The sequence below is a fragment of the Haliotis rufescens genome, unplaced genomic scaffold (genome assembly GCF_023055435.1).
Source record: "Haliotis rufescens isolate VD_foot unplaced genomic scaffold, xgHalRufe1.0.p SCAF_17, whole genome shotgun sequence".
Lineage (NCBI taxonomy): Eukaryota > Metazoa > Mollusca > Gastropoda > Lepetellida > Haliotidae > Haliotis > Haliotis rufescens.
Genome location: NW_025963857.1, coordinates 7,432,733 through 7,459,969, shown reverse-complemented (window position 1 = coordinate 7,459,969; position 27,237 = coordinate 7,432,733). Strand labels below are relative to the sequence as shown.

Below are 27,237 nucleotides of genomic sequence, written 5' to 3'. Positions count from 1 at the left end.
TACAGTATTTCAGAGCTGTGATGGGACATACTAGCATGTCCGGATAATCCACAGTTTTACTTAAGGCAGGGATCGCGTAATGCCGATGTCCGAGGTGGCCAAATGCCGATGACTGCTTTTGTGGCAATATATTCCTGAAAGACATTGTACTCTAGCCTAGTGCGTGTGTAAATTAGTAATTATCCATGGCCGTAGTGACCATAGCTAGGAGAAAAGCTGTTTCGAAGCTATTAGTAGAGTAGCGTTTGACATGGGTTCGTAAGGTGGTTCCATTAATGCTGACAGTACAGTTGATAAATTCCATTTTGGTAATGTTTGTGGTAGTTTTATATCTTCCCGCTAAAAATGACATCATGTGTAGATTTAGTAATGGTTGAGTGGCTATAAAGAGCCCGCAATGTTGTAGTTCTGAGGCCAGGGCTGCCCTGTAGCCTTCAGTGGTGTCATGTCGGAAATTCTTATCCTTTCTTAGAAGAAAGTAAGAAATCAGCATCTAAAGTTACCGTTATATCCACGTCTTGCAAACCTCTGTTAAAGATGGTTGTCGAGGGTAGTCTCCATAAGCAAACCACTGTTTGTGAAGCTGACTTAGAGCAGAGACCATATGGTCTCTGCTTAGAGTAGCCGTCGCAAAAAAATGGCGACGATACTGTAGTTGGAGAAGGGGCGGTCGGGTAGCCTAGTCACGCCGAAGACCCGGGTTCGATTCCCGACATGGGTACAATGTGTTAAGCCCATTTCTGGTGTCCCCCGCCGTGATATCGCTGGAATATTGCTAAAAGCGGCGTAAAACCATACTCACTCACTCACTGTAGTTGGAGAGGTAACAATCTCGGAAACCATGGTCTTTTGAGACATACAATCCATGTCCTCTCTTATCCTTTTCTGCCCAGGAGAGACCAAGGAGGGAATTTTGTTCAAGTTCATGGATAGGTCATCTACCTGGAGGGGCTGATGTATACAGGTAGCCTGTTGTTGAGGCAGGTGTCGAATAGGTTGAGATGTGGGGTATCCTATATTGAGGGGATCCACCTAAATATCTCAGGATGGAGGGGCCATTGCGTGGGCACGATCTTGTTCTTCCGGAAAGGGCAATCTGCAAGTGTGTTTAACTTGCCCGGGATTTCATCCTGCAGCTCACTAAGTCTGCCAAGTAACATAAATGTGTAACCTCTTTCAATAAAGGACATCGTGTCCCCTTGATGCTGTATATACGCTACAGCTGTGTTGTTTTCTGTCGTGATCAGCACTGACGAGTGGTGTAGCCGAAGTTGCCATGCTTTGATAGCTTGGAATATAGCATCTTCATTTTTCTGGCTGACCATTCCCCTTGTACTGTGACGTCGTGCACGTGAGCGCCCCATCCCTCGTCTGATGCGTACATGTAGAGGTGATGTTTTGGAGCAGGAAATATGGGAGGTAGACCTGGCATCACATTGGGACGTAGTAGCCACCTGACAGCTATACTGATGGTGATTATTATTTCATCTAAATCTAACTCTCTGATAGTATTTATCTAGTTTTGCAAGGAATTAACTGCAGGCTGCCTCTGTACCTTTAGAGTGAGTAAGTGAGTTGGGTTTTACACCGCTTTTAGCAATATTCCAGCAATATCACTGCGGGGGACACCAGAAATGGGCTTCACACATTGTAACAATGTGGGAAATCGACACCGGGCTTTCGGCGTGACAAACGCTTTAACCACAAGGCTACCCCACTGCCCCTGTACGTGAGATCCTCGAGAGATGTAAGCGTGCGGAGACATCACATCCCCTAATGGTGTGTGACCTGATGGGCTGGACGTGGGCGCTTAAGATAATTTATTTTGCTCTTACGTATCTGTCCTCTGGAGGCAGTAGGATACACTTGATGAAATCTTGCCCATATATAAACGATAAGGAAGAGAATTTTTATTATGTGGCACACAACGTTTCGGAGTATATACTTACTCCTTCATGATGACTGTCATCTACACCGATGAAGGAGTAAGTATGCACTCCGACACAATTTGACAGCTCTGGGGATGCCTCTGCCACCTTTGGAGCAGTTGGCCTTCGTTCGTGAAGATCTTGTCTTTCCACGCTGGAGCAAGAAAGGAGTCATGCCCTCATGTCACGTGTCTTCTCTTGGTAGGATCTTGCTGAACTTGATACTCGGCAGAACGCTTTCTATCCTCTGGAAGTTCTGGTGAGTTGACTAGGCGATCTCTTCCGTGATGGAGTGCAGGCTGCAGTTGAACAACTATGAGGATGTGATAGGCTGTGACGGCATGCTCCTCTTCAGGCTCACTGGGATGCTCCGACATATGTGATGAATGAGATTGTTGCCTTGCGGGAGAAGAAACTTTGCAGACATCATACTTGCACCGCCTGAGATCTTCGTACATCTTGATGATTTGGTCTGAAGAGCTGTGGACGAAACCCATCTGTTTGAGGCTCCTGTCAACTCTGGTTTCCAAAGGTGGACCTGCTGAATGATTCCAGGCAACCCTGTTGAAGTAGGTAGTGATGTTCAACATTTGCTACCGTGTGCGAAATACGCATCAGTCGGAAAGCGCACGTTAAATCTCCAAAGTAAGTAAGTAAGTAACATTTGCTTGTCAACCGTGTCCAGGTCATTGGCCTGGCCATCTCGACTTGCTTCGTGGTCGACGGTGCTCTCACTAGGTCATGATGGTCTTTGTCAATGGGAAGAAGCAGGGGAAAATGATAATTGTGTTTTGTTGGCATTTTTGCTGCTCGGAGGAAGGCTGAGATTAATCTTGATGGCTAGGAAGCATTCAGTGACACATGTATCCTCTTTATCACGTGGTTAGTATAGGACAGAAAGCGTAGTGTGCTGAACTCCTCCGACTTAGTCAAGGGGCCATTCGTAACAAGAACACTTCATCAAAGGCTTGGTTGGCAGTTCCTCCTTGCTGGAAGGTCTAACGCAGGTATGAGATGGAACAATTCCTCATTTTTGACCATATGGGTGTTAGGCATAAAGACATCCTCGGGAATAGTTAAAACATCAAAGAATGTATGGTTTTATGTCGCTTTTAGCAATATTCCAGCAATATCACGGCAGGGGACACCAGAAATGGGCTTCACACATTGTACCTATGTTGGGAATCGGCGTGACAATGGAACGCTTTAACCCCTAGTAGCAGAGTCCCACCCCAAGACAAACTGTGAGCCATGGCCACGAGGAGCAACCACAGATTAACAATAGGAATATGAAAGAATTAAGTGTTCTTCAACTTGAACCTGAACATTCAACCCATAATTGTCCTTAAAAAATATACCTGACAAAAGACCCCTAACAGAGTTAATCATGTTTCCTAACAGAATAGGCTGTTGTGCTACGATCGTAAGGCAGAAATCCCAATGGTTTCTCCAGGTAAATGTTTAGAAGGACAATATGGGATGAGAACATGACACAAAATATATACAAGGTTTTACAATAGAGAAATAAAATACCAACAAAATTATTTTCAGATTTTATTAATTTCCATTCTGGTACAATTGAAAGTATAACGGAAATTCCTACCTGTCATGATTGGGTTGCATAATGTATATGGTATATATGTATTTACATTGTTACAAGTACACAATAGAGAGAAAATAATGTGATACACTGAGTTAAACACACATGCACAATAACACTATATAATACACATGCAGATACAACATCTAGCCATGACTGTGTGGCACTGGTGTCATAATCTTCGTATCCCATCTTTTATTTCATCATTGTCATAATGACTTAATTACATAGTTCTAAATGCTCAAATCCCTTATCGATTCTTAGTATAAGTACATTGTCTTTTAAACCCTTAAAATTTAACAATTTAGAAAATAAAACATGTACATACAATGAATAAATCAGCACATACAGAACTCCTTCAAGTAAAATGTAAAAAATGTCAAATTTATTCATCAGTTTAATGAAGGATAATACTTGTCCCAAAGGGATTTCTTACATTAAAAAAACGCCAATGAAATCTACCCAAATGCATAGAGGTCCTCTTCATAAAGACCCATGTTAAGAGCATGGTGGACTCTGGCAGCATCAACTATCTGTCTCACAAAATGCACTGTGTGATAAAATGACTTCAAACCAGGTATAAACTTGTACAACAAAATCACAATTTGATGCATGTATACAAAGTATATATTAACTCTTAGCACCTATTTGTCTTACAGTATATGATCTAAGCATCTTATCTACATGAGGCTTGTTACAACAAAATAATTTCATAAATCAACTCTAAATAAATTATTGTTTTCGGATATTACTTTCTCAAATCAAGGACATTGTAGATGTGTTTCCTTTGAAATGACATCAATTATATGGAAAATAAAATGGCTAGTTATCTTGGCATATATTAGTTTATATCTAATCAACTGAGGAAATATTAATGATTAGGTATCATAGGTTCTCCTCTTTCTTTCCTTAAAAATAAACTTTAGGAAGTATATTTTTGCCTTACCCAGTTTTGAAGGCCGCTTTCAATGAAAGTTGGTAATTATGTGAACAAGTATAGTAACAGAGAGGTCAGCAGCTACTCTATGTACAAATAATGCATGTGTTGTGGCCTAGAATTGTTACGTTATTTTTGAGAGAGCACCGCTAAAGACTCTGGTCCAACAAGCGTGTTTCCTTTGGTCCCCTGTAATACAATAACAGCCTAATGTCCTCCAACCAATACACTTTATACAACTGAGTGAGTTGGGTTTCAGCCGCTTTGAACAGTATTCCAGTTATATCACGGCATGTCAGCTTAATGTGGAAGATGCAGGTCTTAGACATTTACCACTTTGGTGAAACCCACAAGCATGAGTATGGTGCTGACACACCTAGAAACACAAACACAGTGAACCAGGATTCGAACCCACAAATCATAGGTTTCTGGCATGCCCAAAGGATGCACCTTAGATGACTGGGCCGCCCATGCCCCCTACAGTGTACAAGCATACTGCTCAGTTTGCATATATCTGGTAACTTACACATACTTCTTACAAATCACACATTAAAAGTTTATCTCATTCATAACCAGAAGTTGGTAAATATAAGATTATATGTCCTAGGTTTTGATAATAATGGACCTAAACTGACTAAACAACGTGATTACTTGCTCTCTGAAATTCACACCACGACAGCACAATAGCATACATGTTACAAACAAATTGTCAAATGATCATTAAAAAAAAGACAGCTGGATCAGTTTAGAGATAATTGTGGTCTTACAACCCTAATTATCAAATTATGCTTAATAAGGCAGCTATAGAAGCACCATGTGGACATACACATAACATAGTGGTAGTGTTACACTGGAATAGAGGGTAACACCATGAATCTGCTTTCCAGTGACATCATCAGATTAACACAGCTCTGGCTAACTAGTTCCTGATACAGTGACAGGTAAATGTAGGACAGTCTCATGAATAAACACCTGAAACTCAAACCAAGGAAATATATATCTTACAATAGCAGCACTTTTCAATTTCAGATTCATAAAATTAAATACAACTAAAATCTCGTTGGAAGAACGAAAAGATGGGATGAAATATCTTCATCAATCAAGCAGTCTGTATGTGTTTTGAACACAAATTATAAAAAAAAGATGTACAAAAAACAAATATGATTATATACAAGTAGAATTTGAAAGGCACATAATTAAGAAAGACGATATAAGGATAGCTATTGGTCAAAAGATTGACAAGGAATCAAGTTTTGAAACGATTTTTAACTTCAATTCTGATTTTTATCCAGATCTTATATTAGAGATTCGCCTTTCACAATTTCAAAAAGTTTATTTCTTGGAATTTGTGAATGAAGTTTTATCAAATTCCATGAATTTCTTGAATTTAAACAAGTGATGTTCATGAAAACAATCTTTGTAATCTGTGCTGATGAAGAATACCTTTTATTCTATCACATCAGTGATGCACTGCATCAATATCCAAAATGATGGTGTTACAGTCAAACAAATGAAACTAAATGACTTAAAATACAATCTTTTCCAAAAATACAAATGATTACAAGAAAATACAACAGTTTTATAAAAGCAGGAAAAAATACAGGAGCTTAAATTACCATTACTGGCACTGTTACCATGGATATAAGACAACAGTCAAAGATATGAAGCCCACATTCACCCAAACAATACTATCCTGAGATTAAACAGTGATTACATAAGGATCTTGGGATATTTACAGGCTGACCAGCGTATAAGACAAGCTTCGGTGGCCAGCGGCTCACATACATCAATTGTGGCACAAGATTAAGTTTTGATTTAGTGTTTAATACTGTGCATTATATCATCATTATCTCGACCTCTTTAACCCTTATTGACATAAACCAGATGGTGACATTAATAGGAACAACAATATACTGAAAATACAACAAGACACACTTTTAACTTAGGAAATGCCTGATCATTTTACTCTCTTATTTAATTGACAGCTCATTTCTAAATTTGCAAAAATTTAAATTAATTGCTTATTTTCAACATGTGTATCTGGTATATATTATTTTTCAAAGAGGCTTTTCAACGATAGTACAATCAACATCCTGATTTCGTAGTTTTTTAAGCATATATTAACCCTTTGTATATCAAATCAATTCTGACAAACGTCTTCTTCATCTGAATCTTGTCCTCAGTAATAAATGGGAGGTGTAACATCTCACGAAACAGTGTACACGTCAGCTCTCTCCCAACAACTGGACACGAACAGAGCTTCAGTGGTAGAGATGATGAGTAATAACACAATGTATCAATTGCTTCCTGGACCTAACTCAAAAGCAACATAAGCCAAGTCAGTTGTCAAATACAATGTAAAGAAGTTATAAGTACCTTGGAGATCATGCAGTTAAGTAACGTAAGTAGGATTCAAAGCAATGAAAAGCGGCATGTATAGGCTTAAAAAAACAAATTTACAGCATTACACTTGTTGGCATGAAGTAGGGCTGGGACGGGTACCTTGGGTACCCGGGTCAGGTGGGTACTGAGTAGGACCCGGGTACCCACAGGACTACCCGGACCTGTGGTTAGTCATGTGATATCTTGTTTAAAATGACAAAAATTATCTAGAACTCTATCGTTACACTATAAGTCACAAACGTTCACATTTCTTTCTGACTATGCACCCATTCTTTCTGACTTTTCATATGGTTGAATAAAGATATAAATGAAGTCAACTTCAGTGTATGCATGACCAGATTGTTTAATACATGTATCTAAATACATTTTGCCAGGGCTATGGTAAAAACATCCCAACCTACTGTGGGTACCCAGGTAGGGTCAGCTAATGGGTATCCAGGTAGTAAATTTGGACTCGTCCCAGCCCACACATGAAGCATCAGTTTCTCGTGTGCAGCAATATGCATTGTATTGCACATTGCCTGGGTCATTACACAATATTGTGAACTGTATTCTGTGCTAAGTACATAGGAGTGAGTGTCTTGTGGTCTAACCTGCTTCTCAGGATTTTAGTTTATAAAGTCATTCATAATACGGCAGGAATTCCTAAAATTGTGTGGGTCCATGACCTTTACAGCTCCGGAGTGAGTGAGTGATTGAGTGAGTAAAAGAGTGAGTGAAATAGTTAGGCTTTGAACAGTATTCCAGTCAACCATGCCGTGTCAGCTTAATGTTGAAGGAAAGCCCGAAGTGATGCAGGTCTTAAATGTTTACCACTTGGGTGAAACCCACGAGCACGGGTATGGTGCTGTTATTCCAGACACCTTTGTTCCAGGGTAAATTGTTCAAATTAATAATTCCGGACCAACAATAATAGCTACACAGTAACATCTATTCAATTAGAAAACCTGTACGGTTTCCTAACAGTGATCTCCCAAAGCTTCTTGTAGCCATGGTTCCAGAGTAACCATCTCCACGGCAACAGGCTCCAGAGACAAACCGTCGTACATTCCGGGGGTAACAAATGTGGTTTAGGTAAAACTGTTCTGACAAGAGGCTTAAACTGTGACAAAAAAAATATTCAGCCTTGTATACGCCTTGATAAGACTCGAGCACAGACCTTATAACAAGCTCTACCTATGAAGGGAAATAACGAACACATAAAGCAGAAGCTTAACAATGTGTAAAGGATTTTTGACACAATAACATTACAACGTAGACACATAAACTGTCATCTCTCTATGTATCCTATAGATGAAGCTAAGCTTAACTCCGACTGAACACACGACATGGCTAATAAAGTGAATACAAAATGTGCTTACTCAGCATATAAAGACGAAAAATGGTCCTTTGAGTGTAATATAATTGTAAATCAAGCAGATATATCAATATATGAAAATGTACTTAAAGCAGGATGAGTTTATCTATAGAAATATATATATTTACACTGTACATAAAATAAATTCCGTATTTACACACAACCCATGTGATTAATTAAAATACCACACTTGACCTAACATGGGACTCTCCAGACTTTCGATGCTTCTACGTAACCAATCAGCAATATCGATCAGAAATGGAATTTGTATTGAGAAGTAAAGCCTCAAGTGGTCTGAAACTGAAAACTCAGTGGCTACATCAACCAATAGCAGTTCCATATAATCATTGAAGGAATTATTTCATTTATTTCCCTGGCCAACATATTATTTTCTTGTTCTGGAGATGAGCCTTCCAGACATTTTGTCAAAAAGGAAAAATCTAAATGTATATATGACATTAATGCTCTTCCTTAACATCAGTTTGTGAGTGAGTAGGTGAGTGAGTTAGTGCATGAGTGAGTGAGTGAGTGAGTGCATGAGTGTGAGTGAGTGAGTGAGTAGGTGAGTGAGTTAGAGCATGAGTGAGTGAGTGAGTGCATGAGTGTGAGTGAGTGAGTGAGTTAGTGCATGAGTGAGTGAGTGAGCGACTTGGGTTTGATACCCACGAGCACAGGTATGGTGCTGACAAACTTAGAAACACAATTGAGGTGAACCAGCCTTCAAACCCCTTAAAAATGCTGGATCAGCCCTGGTCCTTAACTGGTCATAATACTTCTTCCTTGTACATATAAACATTCATGGGTGATTCAAAACAGCCATGAAATTCACATCTTATAACCATTTTGAAAATTAAGAAAATAATAACTGTGAAAATAATTCCTTCAACAATGATCCCACAAAGCCTTATGACATGGATCAGTGGCATATCACCACCAACCATGAGTGAGTGAGTGAGTTGGGTTTATCGCTGCTTTGAACAGTATTTCAGTTATACCACACAGAGTATCAGTTTGAAGTGGGAGGAAAGCCCAAAGTGATGCAGGTCTGATACGTTTACCACTTTGGTGAAACCCACAAACACGGGTATGGTGCTAACAAAGCTAGAATCGCAACAGGATTTGCACCCATGATCAAATGCAGTGCAGAAAGCCTATGCTAGATCCAATGTGGCACCCCTTGTACATTTGTGGGTTATAAATCTGCCCTTTTGTTCCTGAACACTTGGTTTGGTCCATAATATCAGCAAAATGTCAAGAACAAGGTCTTCAAACTGAAAATCAACTATACAGTTGTCACTACCTTAAAAGGCCTTTCTCTAAAAATGCATTTCTTACAACTATCTCTAACACCTTTTGATATTCAATGTGGATTCAATGATAAAGTGAGAGCGGAGTTTGGTTTAACGCCACTTTGATCAGTTATGTCCTGGCTTGTTAGCTTGAGATAGAGGAAAGACTGAAGAAACGCAGGTTAATTACCAGTGAAACCAATGTACAGACTCACCAGGCATAATCAGAGTGAACTAGCTGATCCTGGCAAGGTAAGGGACACAACTCTGCACAGTCTCTTTGCTGAAACCTCACGGCATGGATTTGATAGATCAAGGACCAGAAGCAAGAAAGAGACTGAGGCCAGTCTAGTTATTCCATACTGATTGATACTACATCGCCAAGTTGTCCCGCGATTCTCTGAGAACTGATTTAATTACAAGAAAAACACACTATTTTACCACATTACAAAATAGAGGTCTTCAAAACAGCATAAAGTAATAATCTTTAATAAGCTAAAATAATCTTTACTACTTCACAATGGCCTCTTAAGGTAATGACTACTTCATGGTAAAAATATCTCGATGATAACGATCTGTAGAGAAGACATGATGCATCGGACTGATAAAGAACAGTTACCGTATTTGACATATTTAATATCTTTAAAGATTCTTTCTTTCAGTGACATCCTGGTGTGTCAGCTTAACATGGAAGGAATGACCAACATGATGCTGGTTATAGATATTTACCACCTTAGTGAAACCCATGACACAGGTTAGTGCTAACATAGGAGGATAACTGAGCAATACTAGTGATCATCAAATCCTTTCACTGCTAAGGGACACAACTCTGTACATCGAATTGCGGCAACCTAGGCAACATCGCCACTCTTGCCCACTTGTTAACCATTTCCCATTTATACCAATACCTGGTCCTAAGGACATACAGAGCTTCATGTATTCAAAAGGGGCAGAGGGTTAGCCCAGTAGTTCAGGTGTTGGCTAATCACACTGAGGACTGAGATTGATCCCTTACCACATTGGTAGTATTGCAGCCATTTCACTGTGGAATATCAAGAATGGCTTCACAAACAGTATACATATGTAGAACCAGGTCTTCTCGATGAGCAAACACACTACCCACTGGGCTACCACACTGTCCTTCCAGTAGTATATAAGACTGCCTCCGTGGTCTAGTGGTAGAGCGTCCGCCCGGAGAGCGGAAGGTCCGGGGTTTGATCCCCGACCGCGTCATACCAAAAGACGTTTAAAGATGGTACTTGTTGTTACACTGTCTGGCGCTCGGGGATAAAACGAGGACTGGTCGGCTCGGAGTCAGTATACTGTGTGTGAGTGGGGTATTCATGTTAAACTGCGGCATGGTATCTCAGTGAGCTAGCACTATAAATCGGCATCAGTCTGGACTAGTACAAGCAGCCACACACACACATACACGTGCATGCACGTCGCTATGTAAGTGCAATAATCTTGGACGCGACGTTAAAACCCCACTTCACCTCACCTCACCTCACCTCCAGTAGTATATCAGTTCGTGTCAGCTTAATGCTGGAGAAAGTCTAATGTGATGCTGACTGTGAACATATACACTGAAAAACTATGTGCTGGGGATGGTGTAGACAAACCATATAACTCGATCAGTTTGAATCCAGAATTTGAACCTAATCATCTGATCCAGACAGGTAAGGGACACAACTCTGCACAGCTAATTGATTCCTAATGGAAGATGTCCGATAAGGTGATATATTTGTGTTATTAAACTGTCACAAATTAATCTTTTCGCACACAAATTGACCAACATGTTCTCAACAAGAAATTCACCATGTCAAATAGGGTACTGTTCTGTCAGCAGAGGAAACCAAGAACTTATGTTTACAAGACATACCTGAATTGATGAACAACAAACTGTCAGCTTTGGTATTTCTTGGAATTATCTCAAACACACAGAGTATTAATGATGTATATAACAAAGACACTACGAGTCTACCACCTACTTTCTCTAACACTTCTAAAACACTCAGCTACTTAACGAAGTGAGCACAGGTCGTTGGAGACAATGTTTCGATCATCTGTGAAATACTGTCATTAATACTTACAATATCACCATGGGTATGCATATACAATGAGTGGCTTCAACCCTCGGGGGGATCAGTTTCTAAAATGTTTTGTGAGCTCGTACTCAAAATAATTGGTTTCAAAGTTTCACGACAGTTAGGTAGTGAAATTGCTCTGCACCAACAAACTCGCAAATAAAACCTCTTTGGACACAGATTAAAATTAATTATACAAATTAAAACAACTTGTTTCCAAACAATGGCTTTTGAAAACATATCATGTTAATTATAACATTGGAATTTCATTATTGTATTTTGTGAAAAGGTGACTTTTCAGGATTTTAATGATTTTCATCTGCCGATGCTTGTGAACCAAATATGCTTGTCAAGTTGTGCTGGTAACTACACACACATTACCAACTGTGATTTCACTCACGTAGTACTTTCAGTGTAATACCCTTTCCTGGATACAAGTTTCTACGCTACCGAGCTGAGGGACAAGTCTTTTAGGGGATGTTTGCACTAGGCTGGCCACCTGGGATCAACAAAGACCACAAAAACAATAGACACGAATCAAATGCATGATGTAAGCCAATACATTTCATACCATCCCCCACCCAGTAAAAATATTACAGAGGGATTCTTTGACCAAAATAATTATATCCATAGATGCATTCTGATTGGTTCACATTATCCCATACAGCTCTGATCGCTTGGAACACGAGTCTTCTTCAGGTTATGGAAAGTGACGAGTGCTGACAAATGTGATACCATAATGATGGTTCCTTTAGGGCAAAGGGCAGTCTTCGAAATTCATGCTGGTCCCCCAGCTTGAGACTACCAAATTTTAAGAAGTAAAAATCCAATAATGATACTCAGTGCCCAGTAGCATTTGACGGCTATATTTCTGAACCAGTTTTTAATGCTTCAATTTTGTAACAAACTGGAACTGATTGAAACTGACAGAAAAATTAACATAATAAACAATTTTGTCTTGTTCAAGCAGGACTAAGTACAAACCCCCAGGTCCAGCGAAATAAGGTTTACTCTAGTCATCTGGACTTGCAAAAAACCCAAATTCCTAAGACTGCAAAGGGGAGTAACTCCAAATTCATAGTCCAAAACCCAGGATCAGTTGTCCCCCTTCATCCTAAATGCCCAGTCCAGTGTTAGGCTGCACTACATAAGCATTCATTTCTCTGTATATTATGTATAAACTATAGGACAAGATATCAGCAAGTGTGATCCTCTCACTCTTCCACCTGTCTTCATCAGGCAATCACTGGATTCAACATGAAATCAAATAAATATGGGACATTTTCATTGCAGTTGCACGAAACACCATATGAAATATTTGAAAATGTAGAAATGTAGAAATCAGTATGAATATAAAATGTAAATATTTCACAGGATGTAAACAGCGAGTCTCCCCTTCCGACAGAGGCAACATGGTGGGGATCACCAGTGTACACACCTGTGTCGAGTTGATGCAAGTCCGACCTGGAATGTTCTAATCTAACCATGCAAGTAGTGTTCAACTTTGAAAGTCATTTTCTCACCCTGAACACAGCTCAAACAGAGTCCATTCTAGCAAAAACACATGCATGTGCACTGGTGACGAAAATGATTATTTAGAAAATGTGTCCTCATTAATATATAAAAAAGTGTGGTTATTTCACAAAATATTGTTGTCACAGGCACTTCAAACCATGATTTCATCAGGGTCATTTTTTCCAGCTGGGCCTTTCTTCTTCTCCACAACTGGAGAGCCATCGTCTCCATTTTCCTTATCCGGAGTTGCCTCCCCTGATTTAGAGTCTGACTCTTTACTTTGGGAGTCTGAGCTTATATTTCCAGGTGCGCCGTCACATTCGTCGGGTGTTAAGATTGAACTGTCAGACTTAACATCATCCTTAGAATCATCTGATGCATCTGTTTGAACAGAAACAGTTTAATCTGATCATTTGTACTAGTTTCACACACCACCTTCATAATGTTAAGATTTAAGCATTCTTCTACTGTCTATGGTACCGAATGATCCAGAAAACTAAATTACAGCAGCAGAGAGGATTGAAGAAAAGCTTGTGTATTTTAATGTTAGAGTAGGTGAGTGAGTGAATATGGTACGCTCCCCTTTTAACAATATTCCACCAATATCATTATGGGACACCAGAAATGAGGACTCAGATTGAACCCATGTGGGCAATCGAACCCAGGCCTTTGGAGCAATTAGCAAACACATTATCCATTTGGCTGCCCCATGCCATTATTTGTTAGAATCGGGAAAGTAAGGTTTTATTTATCTATGAGATACAATTCCGTGATCACTAACAACAAAATCTCCCAAACTTGAGAGTATGTTAAAAAAATTATCCTTCTTCTCTAACCTGAATCCCTTGGAAGGGAGCCTGTCTTGGCCTTGACAGAAGGGGGTGTCTTGGTTCCATCGTGGATGCGCATCGCTTTCTGCTTCACGGTCAACCGCAGTGTGGCTGAATCGTACACCACACCTTCCTCAGGCTTCTTCTCAGGGCTTTCACAGGACCCTAGGTCCACAAAGGAGGACACACATTTCAACAGTTTGATTCATGAGTGAGTGAGTGAGTGAGTGAGCATGTGAGAGTGAATGCGTGAGTGAGTGAATGAGCATGTGAGTGAGTGAGTGAATGAGCATGGTGTGAGTAAGTGAGTGAGCATGTGAGAGTGAATGAGTGAATGAGCATTTGAGTGAATGAGTGAATGTGCATTTGAGTGAATGAGCATTTGAGTGAGTGAGTGAGCATGTGAGAGTGAATGAGTGAGTGAGCATTTGAGGGAATGAGTGAATGTGCATGGTGTGAGTAAGTGAGTGAGCAAGTGAGAGTGAATGAGTGAATGAGCATTTGAGTGAATGAGCATTTGAGTGAATGAGCATTTGAGTGAGTGAGTGAGCAAGTGAGAGTGAATGAGTGAATGAGCATTTGAGTGAATGAGCATTTGAGTGAATGAGCATTTGAGTGAGTGAGTGAGCATGTGAGAGTGAGCATTTGAGTTAGTGAATGAGCATGGCGTGAGTGAGTGAGTGAGAATGTGAGAGTGAATGAGCGAGTGAGCATTTGAGTGAATGAGTGAATGTGCATTTGAGTGAATGAGCATTTGAGTGAGTGAGTGAGCATGTGAGAGTGAATGAGTGAGTGAGCATTTGAGGGAATGAGTGAATGTGCATGGTGTGAGTAAGTGAGTGAGCAAGTGAGAGTGAATGAGTGAATGAGCATTTGAGTGAATGAGCATTTGAGTGAGTGAGTGAGCAAGTGAGAGTGAATGAGTGAATGAGCATTTGAGTGAATGAGCATTTGAGTGAATGAGCATTTGAGTGAGTGAGTGAGCATGTGAGAGTGAGCATTTGAGTTAGTGAATGAGCATGGCGTGAGTGAGTGAGTGAGAATGTGAGAGTGAATGAGCGAGTGAGCATTTGAGTGAGTGAGTGAATGAGCATAGTGTGAGTGAGTGTTTGAGTGAGTGAGTGAATTAATGTCACTTTGAACACAATCTCATAAAAATCAAATCTTACTCTTGTGGAGATCTGAGGACACAACCATAGGAGGTTGCGTCAGGTGAGTTTTCTAATAAACCAATCAGTGTCGAGGCGTTTAAATTCTCAATATGCGTGACTGAAGCATTCAAACCATCATGTCTGATTTCTGTATCTCTGTAACGAATTAATACACCAAGTTTCGAAAGTAGAAGGTGAAGGAGCATCATTATAATGTTGTGGATATTTCAAACACCCTGTCGTTTCGGATCACCGTGGTACCTTCACCCAACAGGAAGGACAATCAAGGTGGTAAAAAAATGAAGCCAAATCATTTTAGAAAGCTGACATCTGATTGGATGAAGAATCCACATTGCCTTTATTTAGAGTGGGCAGTGAAAGTAAACTGAGCGTTGTATAAGACAAGTATGCGCTTTTGTATTTGACACGAACACTGTTTTGCACAAGACTAGATGACAGTTTTCCCCTATTGTAAGAATTTTCGCTTCAAAGACAATTAATATATTTGTTTCCGTTTGTTGTTTAAAACTTCACTAAGCAATGTTCCAGCTTTATGATAGTGGCCTGTAAGAGCTTCACTCTGGACCAGACAAACCAGTGATTGATGTGGTACAATGACATGCAGTGAACAAAGTTACCACGTCTGATGGTCATACAGATGATACGGGCTCATTACCATAACAGCTAAAACAAAGGTTTATCTCAACATCAATAACTTGCAAGGGATTCTGTTGCATTTGTTTGGCATTAGCTAAGCAAGCAATTTCTTCTTGCGTTTATGTTCCCATAAACCTAAAATATGTAGCCCACAATCCACAAGTGTAAAACTGTTTTCTGATTGGGTGATATTTGAATGGGTGGGACTTTTGTTGGATTATTGCCGCTTAACGATTTCACTGATTTCCTATTGTTGTCCACATTATTGTGTGTAAAGCAGTCTGTGAAGTAATCTTTTTTATGCATTTATTTATAAGAATTGACTTCAATATTTCTTTGCCATTTAGGGCGTTCTAAACACACAAAACCAGTGTGTTCACTTTGCGTAAATCTGACTTACCTTCCTCCTCTACTGGAGAGTCTTTAGCTAATCTGAGGCTGTTGCGAGGCTTCGGTGGCAACTGGGGGGGCTTCTTGGGGGGCAAGGGGCGAGCTGGAGGTTTTGGGGGACCGTCACCTACACAGGCCACAGTAAATAACCACATGACATCAAGTGCTCAGTGACAGTAGACAAAAGAACATGAGACACTTCTTGCATTATGTTTGTTTGTTGTTTAAAGTCATACTCTGCAATACAGTAAACTACGGTTATAACGAACTCAAAGGCACCACTTATTTTAGTTTGTTATAACCGTAGTTCATTATAAGCACATATACAGCATATATACAACAAATGTCCGGGACTAAAAAGTAAGTTCGTTATATCAGTCAGTTCGTTATAACGTGTTCGTTATAACCGTAGTTTACAGTATTTCAGTTACTGATATCAGTCCTGATAAGTAAGGAAAAGATATATGGAAGAACAACTTCTTTATTTCTTTATTGCTATTATTATTGTTCATCCATATATCTTATCCTTTTGTAGTGCTCCAACTTCTAAATGCCTCTCAAAGAAGTTATGTCTTGATAGTCTGTAAATAATAAAGTCTTGACCAGACAGTCTGACATACTACTTGCATGGCACATGTAAAAGGTTCGACTAATATCTTAAAATCTTCTAGAACCCACTACACTGACTAATGAACTAAGCTCTTAGATCTCTTCATGGACTGGAACCTGATACCATACTACTGAAAAAAAAATAAGGATCACCTGATTCTTTCATATCACTATACTTAATCTATCATGTCATGACTGATCAACTGTAGCTATATGAAAGAATTGGGTTATCCCTAACTTTTTTGAGTAGTATAGAGGTTGAGTACTCACCATCAACAGCAGGGGCGGGGCTGGAAGACATGACCGTGGGGCGTTTTGCTGCGAGGCCGCGCGGGGCTGGGACGGGGTTTTTTGCTGTCACTGTTGCTGCCCGTGTCGGGGCTTTCTTCTCCTCTGCGCTCTCTCCGCCCTTGGCAGGGTCCGACTTCTCCCCGATGTTGTTGTTGGTCTCCGGTTTCCCCTTCTCCGTCTGATGGAGAATTACATAACATATTCATCCAAACCTGGGCCAATGTGGAGAAAGCAACCTCTGGTTTCCCCTTCTCCGTCTGATGGAGAATTACATAACATATTCATCCAAACCTGGGCCAATGTGGAGAAAGCAACCTCTGGTTTCCCCTTCTCCGTCTGATGGAGAATTACATAACATATTCATCCAAACCTGGGCCAATGTGGAGAAAGCAACCTCTGGTTTCCCCTTCTCCGTCTGATGGAGAATTACATAACATATTCATCAAAACCTGGGCCAATGTGGAGAAAGCAACCTCTGGTTTCCCCTTCTCCGTCTGATGGAGAATTACATAACATATTCATCCAAACCTGGGCCAATGTGGAGAAAGCAACCTCTGGTTTCCCCTTCTCCGTCTGATGGAGAATTACATAACATATTCATCAAAACCTGGGCCAATGTGGAGAAAGCAACCTCTGGTTTCCCCTTCTACGTCTGATGGAGAATTACATAACATATTTATCCAAACCTGGGCCAATGTGGAGAAAGCAACCTCTGGTTTCCCCTTCTCCGTCTGATGGAGAATTACATAACATATTCATCCAAACCTGGGCCAATGTGGAGAAAGCAACCTCTGGTTTCCTCTTCTCCGTCTGATGGAGAATTACATAACATATTCATCCAAACCTGGGCCAATGTGGAGAAAGCAACCTCTGGTTTCCCCTTCTCCGTCTGATGGAGAATTACATAACATATTCATCCAAACCTGGGCCAATGTGGAGAAAGCAACCTCTGGTTTCCCCTTCTCCGTCTGATGGAGAATTACATAACATATTCATCAAAACCTGGGCCAATGTGGAGAAAGCAACCATGCACTTTCATTTGGTTGGTTGGTTTGTTGTTTGACGCTACACTCAGTAATATTACAGCTATATGACGGCGGTCTGTAAATAATCGAGTCTGGACCAGACAATCCAGTGATTAATTTCATGAGCATCGATCCACGCAATTGGGATTGATGACATGCATCAACCAAGTCATCGAGCCTGACCACCCGATCCTGTTAGTCGCCTTTTACGACAAGCAGTCACCTTTTACGGCAAGCATGGGTTGCTGAAGACCTATTCTACCCCGGAATCTTCACGGGTCCCATGCACTTTGAGACAGAACATATTTTCAATCAGTGTTCAAGTCAGTATTGTTCTCTGAAAGAATGAGCCAAACCATTTTGGTGGATCATACAATACATTATTTTTTAAAACAACTTCCATGATTGTATTTTGTGATATCATGTTCTCTTTTCCCAGCATTTTCGAGAACATTTTTTCTAAAAAAATCTCCGTGATTATCCCCCAAACAGCTTCACATCTATGTGCAAGTGTTGTACCAAGGTATGACTTCACGGAACAGGTACTATGCCATTGTCCGCCTGATACAAGGAACTCTTAATACTGAACAAGCTCTACCCTACATACAACTGCAAGTCTTACCAGCACCATGGGAGGGGGTCTGAGGGGGGCAGGGGGAATCTCTAGGACAAATGCAAGTCTTACCGGCACCATGGGAGGGGGTCTGAGGGGGGCAGGGGGAATCTCTAGGACAAATGCAAGTCTTACCAGCACCATGGGAGGGGGTCTGAGGGGGGCAGGGGGAATCTCTAGGACAAATGCAAGTCTTACCAGCACCATGGGAGGGGGTCTGAGGGGGGCAGGGGGAATCTCTAGGACAAATGCAAGTCTTACCGGCACCACGGGAGGGGGTTTGAGGAGGGCAGGGGGAATCTCTAGGACAAATGCAAGTCTTACTGACACCACAGGAGGGGGTCTGAGGAGGGCAGGGGGAATCTCTAGGACAAATGCAAGTCTTACCAGCACCATGGGAGGGGGTCTGAGGGGGGCAGGGGGAATCTCTAGGACAAATGCAAGTCTTACCAGCACCATGGGAGGGGGTCTGAGGGGGGCAGGGGGAATCTCTAGGACAAATGCAAGTCTTACCGGCACCACGGGAGGGGGTTTGAGGAGGGCAGGGGGAATCTCTAGGACAAATGCAAGTCTTACTGACACCACAGGAGGGGGTCTGAGGGGGGCAGGGGGAATCTCTAGGACAAATGCAAGTCTTACCGGCACCATGGGAGGGGGTCTGAGGGGGGCAGGGGGAATCTCTAGGACAAATGCAAGTCTTACCAGCACCATGGGAGGGGGTCTGAGGGGGGCAGGGGGAATCTCTAGGACAAATGCAAGTCTTACCGGCACCACGGGAGGGGGTTTGAGGAGGGCAGGGGGAATCTCTAGGACAAATGCAAGTCTTACTGACACCACAGGAGGGGGTCTGAGGAGGGCAGGGGGAATCTCTAGGACAAATGCAAGTCTTACCAGCACCATGGGAGGGGGTCTGAGGGGGTCCAAGGGGAGGGAATCTGTGGGACAAATGCAAGTCTTACCAGCACCACGGGAGGGGGTCTGAGGGGGTCCAAGGGGAGGGAATCTGTGGGACAAATGCAAGTCTTACCAGCACCACGGGAGGGGGTCTGAGGGGGTCCAAGGGGAGGGAATCTGTGGGACAAATGCAAGTCTTACCGGCACCACGGGAGGGGGTCTGAGGGGGTCCAAGGGGAGGGAATCTGTGGGACAAATGCAAGTCTTACCAGCACCACAGGAGGGGGTCTGAGGAGGGCAGGGGGAATCTCTAGGACAAATGCAAGTCTTACTGACACCACAGGAGGGGGTCTGAGGAGGGCAGGGGGAATCTCTAGGACAAATGCAAGTCTTACCAGCACCAGGGGAGGGGGTCCAAGGGGGGCAGGGGGAATCTCTAGGACAAATGCAAGTCTTACCAGCACCATGGGAGGGGGTCTGAGGGGGTCCAAGGGGAGGGAATCTGTGGGACAAATGCAAGTCTTACCAGCACCACGGGAGGGGGTCTGAGGGGGTCCAAGGGGAGGGAATCTGTGGGACAAATGCAAGTCTTACCAGCACCACGGGAGGGGGTCTGAGGGGGTCCAAGGGGAGGGAATCTGTGGGACAAATGCAAGTCTTACCGGCACCACGGGAGGGGGTCTGAGGGGGTCCAAGGGGAGGGAATCTGTGGGACAAATGCAAGTCTTACCGGCACCACGGGAGGGGGTCTGAGGGGGTCCAAGGGGAGGGAATCTGTGGGACAAATGCAAGCCTTACCAGCACCATGGGAGGGGGTCTGAGGGGGGCAGGGGGAATCTCTAGGACAAATGCAAGTCTTACCGGCACCGAGGGAGGGGGTCCAAGGGGAGGGAATCTCTGGGACAACCGCTTCTCCTGTTTCTGTTTCATCTCGGCCAACAAGTTCCCACCAAGTCCGATCTTAGGCATCCCTGCAGGGAGCTTGTGTGCAGCTTCTGGTTCCTCCTCCTCCTCGTCCTTTGTGTTCTCCGCTGACGACAAAACGACACAGGTCATACAGATGCCAATCAGGCTGAAACCTTCACCTTCATTCTGTGACTAACACTTCTGAGTCAACTTGCCAGGACCTCGTTCCACAAAGTGATCTGAGCGCTGAGATGATCATAACTCCCATACTTTAACATCATTTTCAGCTTCGATTATTAGCTTCGATTTCTAGACTGCAAACGTGTTGGGCCCATGTTGGGACTAGTGGCTAAAATTGACCATTGCACAAACATCAGATTTTCTGGGAAAACTCTAACTGGAATAGTCCTTCCTAACATCAAAAGCACCTTGTAATACAGTACAGCTGTCCACACTCATACTTCTCTATGACTTAACTGTCTTCCTAACGTGGATAAATAGAATGAAAGTAACCACCAAAAACCATCTTCCCGAGGCAAGAGAGTTAACTGACTTTAAAAGTCCAGTTTCAACCCTTGCCGAACTAGGCTGGAATTTCTGGGCTCGATCGTAGCGCCACCAGTGGCTATTACGAGTTATGTCATTTCTATGCCTCTCCTATTGACCAATCAGATTCAACCTCTCGTATCACTTGTATTTGCTTCAAACAAAACGGTGGCGCCCAGTCAAGACGATCTGATTGATAATCAAGATCTATATTGTGATAAAACGAGTTTTACATCGCGAAGTGCATCAAATCACGTGAGCACCTTGATTAAAAGCATGAAAAGCATGATATCTGTTGACTACGAGTTAGCGGTGCACATGCTTTGCAAATCCTGCAGTCGACCGAAATCTGCATGACACTTTACGAACCGGACTCGTTAGTCCAGCCAAAATGTAACTCCATAATACCAGCCTAGTTGGGCAAGGGTGGAAACTGGACTTTTATAGTCATCTAACTCACTTGCCTCGGGAAGATGGCCAAAAACTTGCAGCCATAATCATTATACAAGGGACAGTTTTCCAGCAGTTTTACTCAAGTGAGTTTGTTGGTTTTAAAACAGCTCAAACTACATTTCATATCATTGTGGGGGACACCAAGACTTTTTTGTTTGTTTATTGTTAACGCCACCTCAGCAATATACCAGCTATTTGATGACTGCCTCTAAATAATCAAGTCGTGACCAGGCAATCCAGTGATCGATATTGTGAGCAACGATCCATGCTGTCAGAGTACGATGACATGCTATCAACCGAGTCACAGAGCCTCGTCACCCAATCTATTTAGTCGCCTCTTACATCCATCAACCATCATTTCTTGGGACCTATTCTAACCAGGAAACCACAAGGGATCAAAAGGTCTATGCTTTGTAGCCACATATGTGGGAAATCAAACACGGGCCTTAGATATGACAAGCTAATGCCCTAACCTGTAGGCAACGCCATGGTGATCAGCATAGAATAGGTCTTCAGCAACCCATGCTTGCAGTAAGAGGCGACTAACAGGATCGGCGGGTCAGGCTCACTGACTTGGTTGATGCACGTCATCGTATCCCAATTGCATAGATCCATGCTCATTATGTCAATATCGTCCTATGCACTTCAAGTCTAATGACCTTGACCTTCAATATCAGTCATGAGCTGACAGGAAAATTTCAAATTTCCATCACAGATGGTGTTAACTGTGCAACAGAGAGTGAAGCTCATTCATGATATACACCCACCGCATACTGCTTAACACTGCTACAAAGTGGGTCAACATCTACTCCCCTATCTTTCAGACTCTCAGTTTCTTACCTTCTGCCAGTGGAGCGCCATCTGTCTTCACTTCTTCAGTCTTTGTCTCTGGAGCCTGCTCCTTCTCTCCATTGGTCACCTCCACCTCTTTTGGGTTCAAGGTCGGCTCAACCTCTGTCTCGGACTTCACAGCTTCCGTGGGAGTCTCAGGAGGCTCAGATATCTCAACCTTGGACTCCTTTGGTTCAACCTTTGTCTCTTTAGGTTTTGTGGGCTCAGCTGTCTCCTTTGGCTTTAAGACCTCAAGCTTTGCCTCTTTCGGTTTGACAGTCTCAACATTAGACTCCAAAGGTTCCACTTTTGGTTCTTTTGGATTCAAGTCTTCAACTTTCCCTTCACTGGGTTTCACGGCTTCAACCTTTGTCTCCTTGGGCTTCAAGGCCTCGACCTTAGTCTCCTTTGGCTTCAAAGCTTCAACTTTTTGTACTTTAGGCATCAAGGCTTCAAGCTTTGTGTCTTTCACCTCACTGGTTTTCACGGCTTCAACTTTTGTCTCCTTGGGCTTCAAGGCCTCGACCTTGGTCTCCTTTGGCTTCAAAGCTTCAACTTTCTGTACTTTAGGCTTCAAGGCTTCATACTTTGTGTTATTAGGTTTTGTGACCTCTGTTTTCACTTCCTGGGGTTTGGTGGGCTCAGGTTTGTCCTTGCTCTCATCAAGTATATCCAGCTTTTTAGGTTCCTCTGGTTTCACCTCTGCTTTAAGGTCTGTCTTAGAATCTGATTTCTTATCCTTTCCATTCACATCTGCTGACTTGCCGCCACTGGTTTTACGATGGAAGAAGTTGGAGAACCCTGATGCAATGGATCTGTGAAACACAACGCCTCAGTTACAGCAGAGTTTGAAATATGAAAACTGGCCCAGCCTAAGTTTGCCAATTTAGTTCAAACTTGTTACAACTGGTTACTGCTGCCATGCAGATGACAGAAATAAACTTTGCAAACAGATTTACAAGGAAATGAGTGCATGCGCTACCAATCTGTACCTGATGAATCCTAATGACCTGTAATCCTCAATTTACTTGTTTCTTGGACACATTTCTTTTCACACAAAAATACAATTGTCTCAATCATCACTGCCTTTCTTCCAATCATCCCAAATTCATATAAGCTGAGAAAATTCTATATTAAAGAAGATAAATAAAGACCAGTGGACATTCCTAAGTGTTGAGTGAGTGAGTGAGTCGTGTTAATGCCGCCTTCCACAGTATTTCAGATATATCACATGTGGAAAGCTTGATGTGGAAAGCCTGATGTGGAGCAGGTCTTAAGATGTTTGCTGCTTCCTTGAAACCCACAGGCATGGGTAGGGTGCTGACAAACCAAGAAACATAATCAAGGCAAACCAGAATTCGAAGCGCCAAACATTTGATCCTGTCACACATAAGGGACAAAACTCTGCACAGCAAAATGTGGCACCTGAAACAACTGGGCCTCCCGTGCCCCCTCTTCCTCAAGTACCTCTGTGAGAGGACTGTTATCATTGACGGACCAACAGAATACAATCTGGACAACAAAAGAATTAGTAAGAAGATAGAAACGTACGATTTTTCCTTCTTCTCCTTTTCTTTGGAAGAACTCTTATCTTTGTCCTTGGAGAACCAGCGTTTCTTGCCCTCAGGTTTCCTAGAAATGTGAATGAAGAAGAGAACTTAAGACACTCATCTATTTTGATAAACACAGTCAACAGAACATCATGAAGATGTGATAATTCACATGGAGACACTGTCGCAACATCTGATAAAAACACATACAGGTACACTCAAAAGTAAAACATAGCGGGGGTTATGCTTTCCTCAAATCCATTCCTCAATTAATATCAGTTTTCCTATATGTCACTAATGGAGGCTCAATTGAGTCTCTGTGTAAGAAAAGTCTGCCAGTGGAAGAGAGATTAGTGATAATATTTGATTCTGACGTCATGGTAACCGACGACATCACAACGGTTTGAAAAGCATTGTGATGCAATTTCATGCAAGGACAATGCAGCGACATCTAGGAGAATACATAAATACATTTATTACTCATAGGGATACAAATAACCAAGTTCATAAAAATCGTATGTGCATCAGGTCAAATATCACTTCACTTGCACCAGTGTATTATGTACATCATCTGGACGGCATTCAAACCTTATTATGACATGAGGTCGGAATGACGTCACACTAGAAGTGAGTGAGTGAGTGACTATGGTTTTACGCTGCTTTTAGCAATATTCCAGCAATATCAAGGCGGGGGACACCAGAAATGGGCTTAACACATTGTACCCATGTCAGGAATTGAACCCGGGTCTTCGGCTGACGAGCGAACGGTTTAACCACTAGGCTACCCGACCGCCCCACACTAGAAGTAACATCAGAGCTGAAGATGGTTGACATCATTGAATTGAATTTTTATGAAGGAAAAGGAATTAGAAATAATGGGAAATAAAGAAATTATGACACTCGCATGTGTATCATACTTGTTTTAAAAACTCGTAAGAATTTGTGCATTATCCACGCTTTTGCTTGAGAAATATAAGAATTCTGACACTTATTTATAAGTATAATAATCTCTATGTATCATCCAAGCCTGGATTCCACAGGTGATATCTTTATGATAATGTGCAATGCCCACCATTGTGACGTCATTGGTTACCATGACAATCACTTATCAAATGACATCACTCATGTCTCTGCCACTGAAGTTGGTTCATCCTACTTTCTTACAATAAAGCCACTGGTTATAACTCAATACACAGAGAAAAAGTTGGAAGAATTGTTCAAATGATAAATAGAATCTCATCACATACACACTCATCAATAAGTTTAAAACTCCTCGGCAAGTCTCAGAGCTACACTTTTATTGACTCTTGTTGACATATTGGACAACAAAAGACACTTTAAAGGGATTCTCTGTATGTCCCTGGAAATGAAATGCGAATCACCTGCTACAGGGAACAGACTGACACAACGCGTGGAACAGGAGTGAGTTTGGTTAAACAGTATTTTATCCATATCACGGAATGTGTATCGTGGTAGGAAAGCAGGCTGTAGACATTTACTAGTTTGGTTAAACCAATGGACATGTCACAGACAAACCAAGGATCATAATTGCAGCAAATACCGGATTGAAACATATGATCAGCGCATCCTTGTGCATCTAAAGTAAGCAACTCTGTACACTGAATTCCAGTGCCTAAGACTACTGTGTCCATTTTTCCAGATAGACATATATATATCTAAAGAACGATGTCAAGGCAGCAATATGGAATAGAAGAACAAAGAAACAGATCCTGGCACATTTAAGGGACGCAACTCTGCATAGCTCTTCATTATGGTGCTAAGGCCATCAGTGCCCCTCAAGGTGGAAAATGAACTTATGAAACTTAACAAAAATAAAAAAAATTGGTCTTAAACAAAGCTTTGTTTTAAAATCATAACAAAACTTACGACTGTTCTTCTTTGGGACTTGTTGTGGATTCCTTTCTTGATTTAGGAGCATCGCCACTGCTCGATGCCAAACTGTCCTTGGATGCTGGAAGAGTCTTGTAGAAGGCATTGACGCCATCCGTTTCAGTCTCCTCCAAAACACTAGGCGCCACCGGTCGAGTTGGCGGCTTATTCTTCATGCGCTTGGGCCGTGCCTTGTTGAGATGCTGCAGAGTAACGGGGGTCTGCGAGGCCTCAGGGGACTCCAGGGTGTCGAAGGATATTGGCGCTGGGTCTAGAGTGATATTCAATGATTGTGGAATAAAAGAAGGAAGAACACTGGTCTTCACATAAAAGATATACAAGCATTCAGATTGGTTGAAATACACTTGGGTTAAGCAGTCAATTGAAAATAATGGACCTCAGCCTCATTCTATAAAGCAATCTGAGCTCTACAACTGTCGTAATAGATTAACATTAGTTTGTTTGTTGTTACACGCCGCACTCAGCAATATTCCAGCTTTATGATGGCAGTCTGTAAATAATCGAGTCTGGACAATACAATCCAGTGATTGACATCATGAGCATCGATCCACGCAATTGGGAAATGATGACACGCATCAACCAAGTCAGCGAGCCTAACCACCAGATCCCATTAGTCACCTCTTACGATTTACATTAGTCCCAGTGCCAAGCATGCTTTGTGGAACAGGGCACCGCCAGTTGCGGAAATGAAGATCTAGGAACCCATATTGCCCTTAAGAGGATTTTCAGATAAAGACACGGCGACTAGTTTACAAGTCCTAAGTGAGTGAGTGAGTGAGTTGGGTTTAACGCCGCTTTTAACAGCATTCCACTTAAATCGCGGCATCGGGTATGGTGCTGACAAACCTAGAAAGGTTTCTGGTGTGTCCAAGGGACTACTAGGCCACCCATGCCCCCTACAAGTCCTAAGTCGCCTATAAGTGCAATAATCTTGAATGCGACATTAATCTCACTTCACCTCTTCACCTACTGTGCCGTTACACCCATCATGTAAACTTTCCTACCTTTACTTCTGACTTCCTCCTCCAGTCGACCCAGTTTACCATCATGTAGACTGGAGCTCAGGTCGGCCAGGTCATCTGGGGGGAGACAGGGCAATGTTCACAAACAAACGATGTAACCTGTTCAGTCTATACCATCTGCAGTTCTTCATTTATCAAGGTGGATGGAGGTAGTTCTTAGGTAAATATCACAAGGGAATTTCAGTCCAAATACTGGGTAAAAAATATACCATGAAACTAAATCCTCATTTGTGATTCATTGATGGGTTGGTGACTAGATGATTGATGAAGACAAGGCCACTATTTGTTTGTTATTCATGTGTATATACAGCAATAGAAAACCAAACAATAAATAGTTAACAAGTGCTCTGTGAATGACAAATGGTATGGTAAGTTGTTTTCAGGGAATCATCACAATGAAAGTACAATTAAAGCGAGTGGAATTAGTGAAAAGACATAGGAT

General features: G+C 42.0%; 1 protein-coding gene across 9 annotated transcripts in view; it reads right to left on the bottom strand.

Annotated features, from left to right (window-relative positions):
• Positions 1–10,931: 10,931 nt before the first annotated feature.
• The window catches only part of LOC124136211 (F-actin-uncapping protein LRRC16A-like), a 104,106-nt gene continuing 87,800 nt past the window's right edge, over positions 10,932–27,237 (bottom strand). For 8 of the 9 annotated variants that reach the window (XM_048397482.1, XM_048397486.1, XM_048397484.1 and 5 more), the window contains 9 exons: positions 26,778–26,852; positions 25,750–26,023; positions 23,864–23,944; positions 22,322–23,127; positions 20,438–20,607; positions 17,024–17,222; positions 16,155–16,271; positions 13,953–14,111; positions 10,932–13,497 (listed from right to left, as the gene is read on the bottom strand). In XM_048397482.1, the coding sequence (XP_048253439.1) occupies positions 13,268–13,497; positions 13,953–14,111; positions 16,155–16,271; positions 17,024–17,222; positions 20,438–20,607; positions 22,322–23,127; positions 23,864–23,944; positions 25,750–26,023; positions 26,778–26,852 (2,111 nt within the window). In that variant the 3' untranslated portion in view covers positions 10,932–13,267. Of the gene's footprint in view, positions 13,498–13,952; positions 14,112–16,154; positions 16,272–17,023; positions 17,223–17,728; positions 18,013–20,437; positions 20,608–22,321; positions 23,128–23,863; positions 23,945–25,749; positions 26,024–26,777; positions 26,853–27,237 lie in introns of those variants that run through there. The other variant, XM_046502113.2, reaches the window with a different exon arrangement.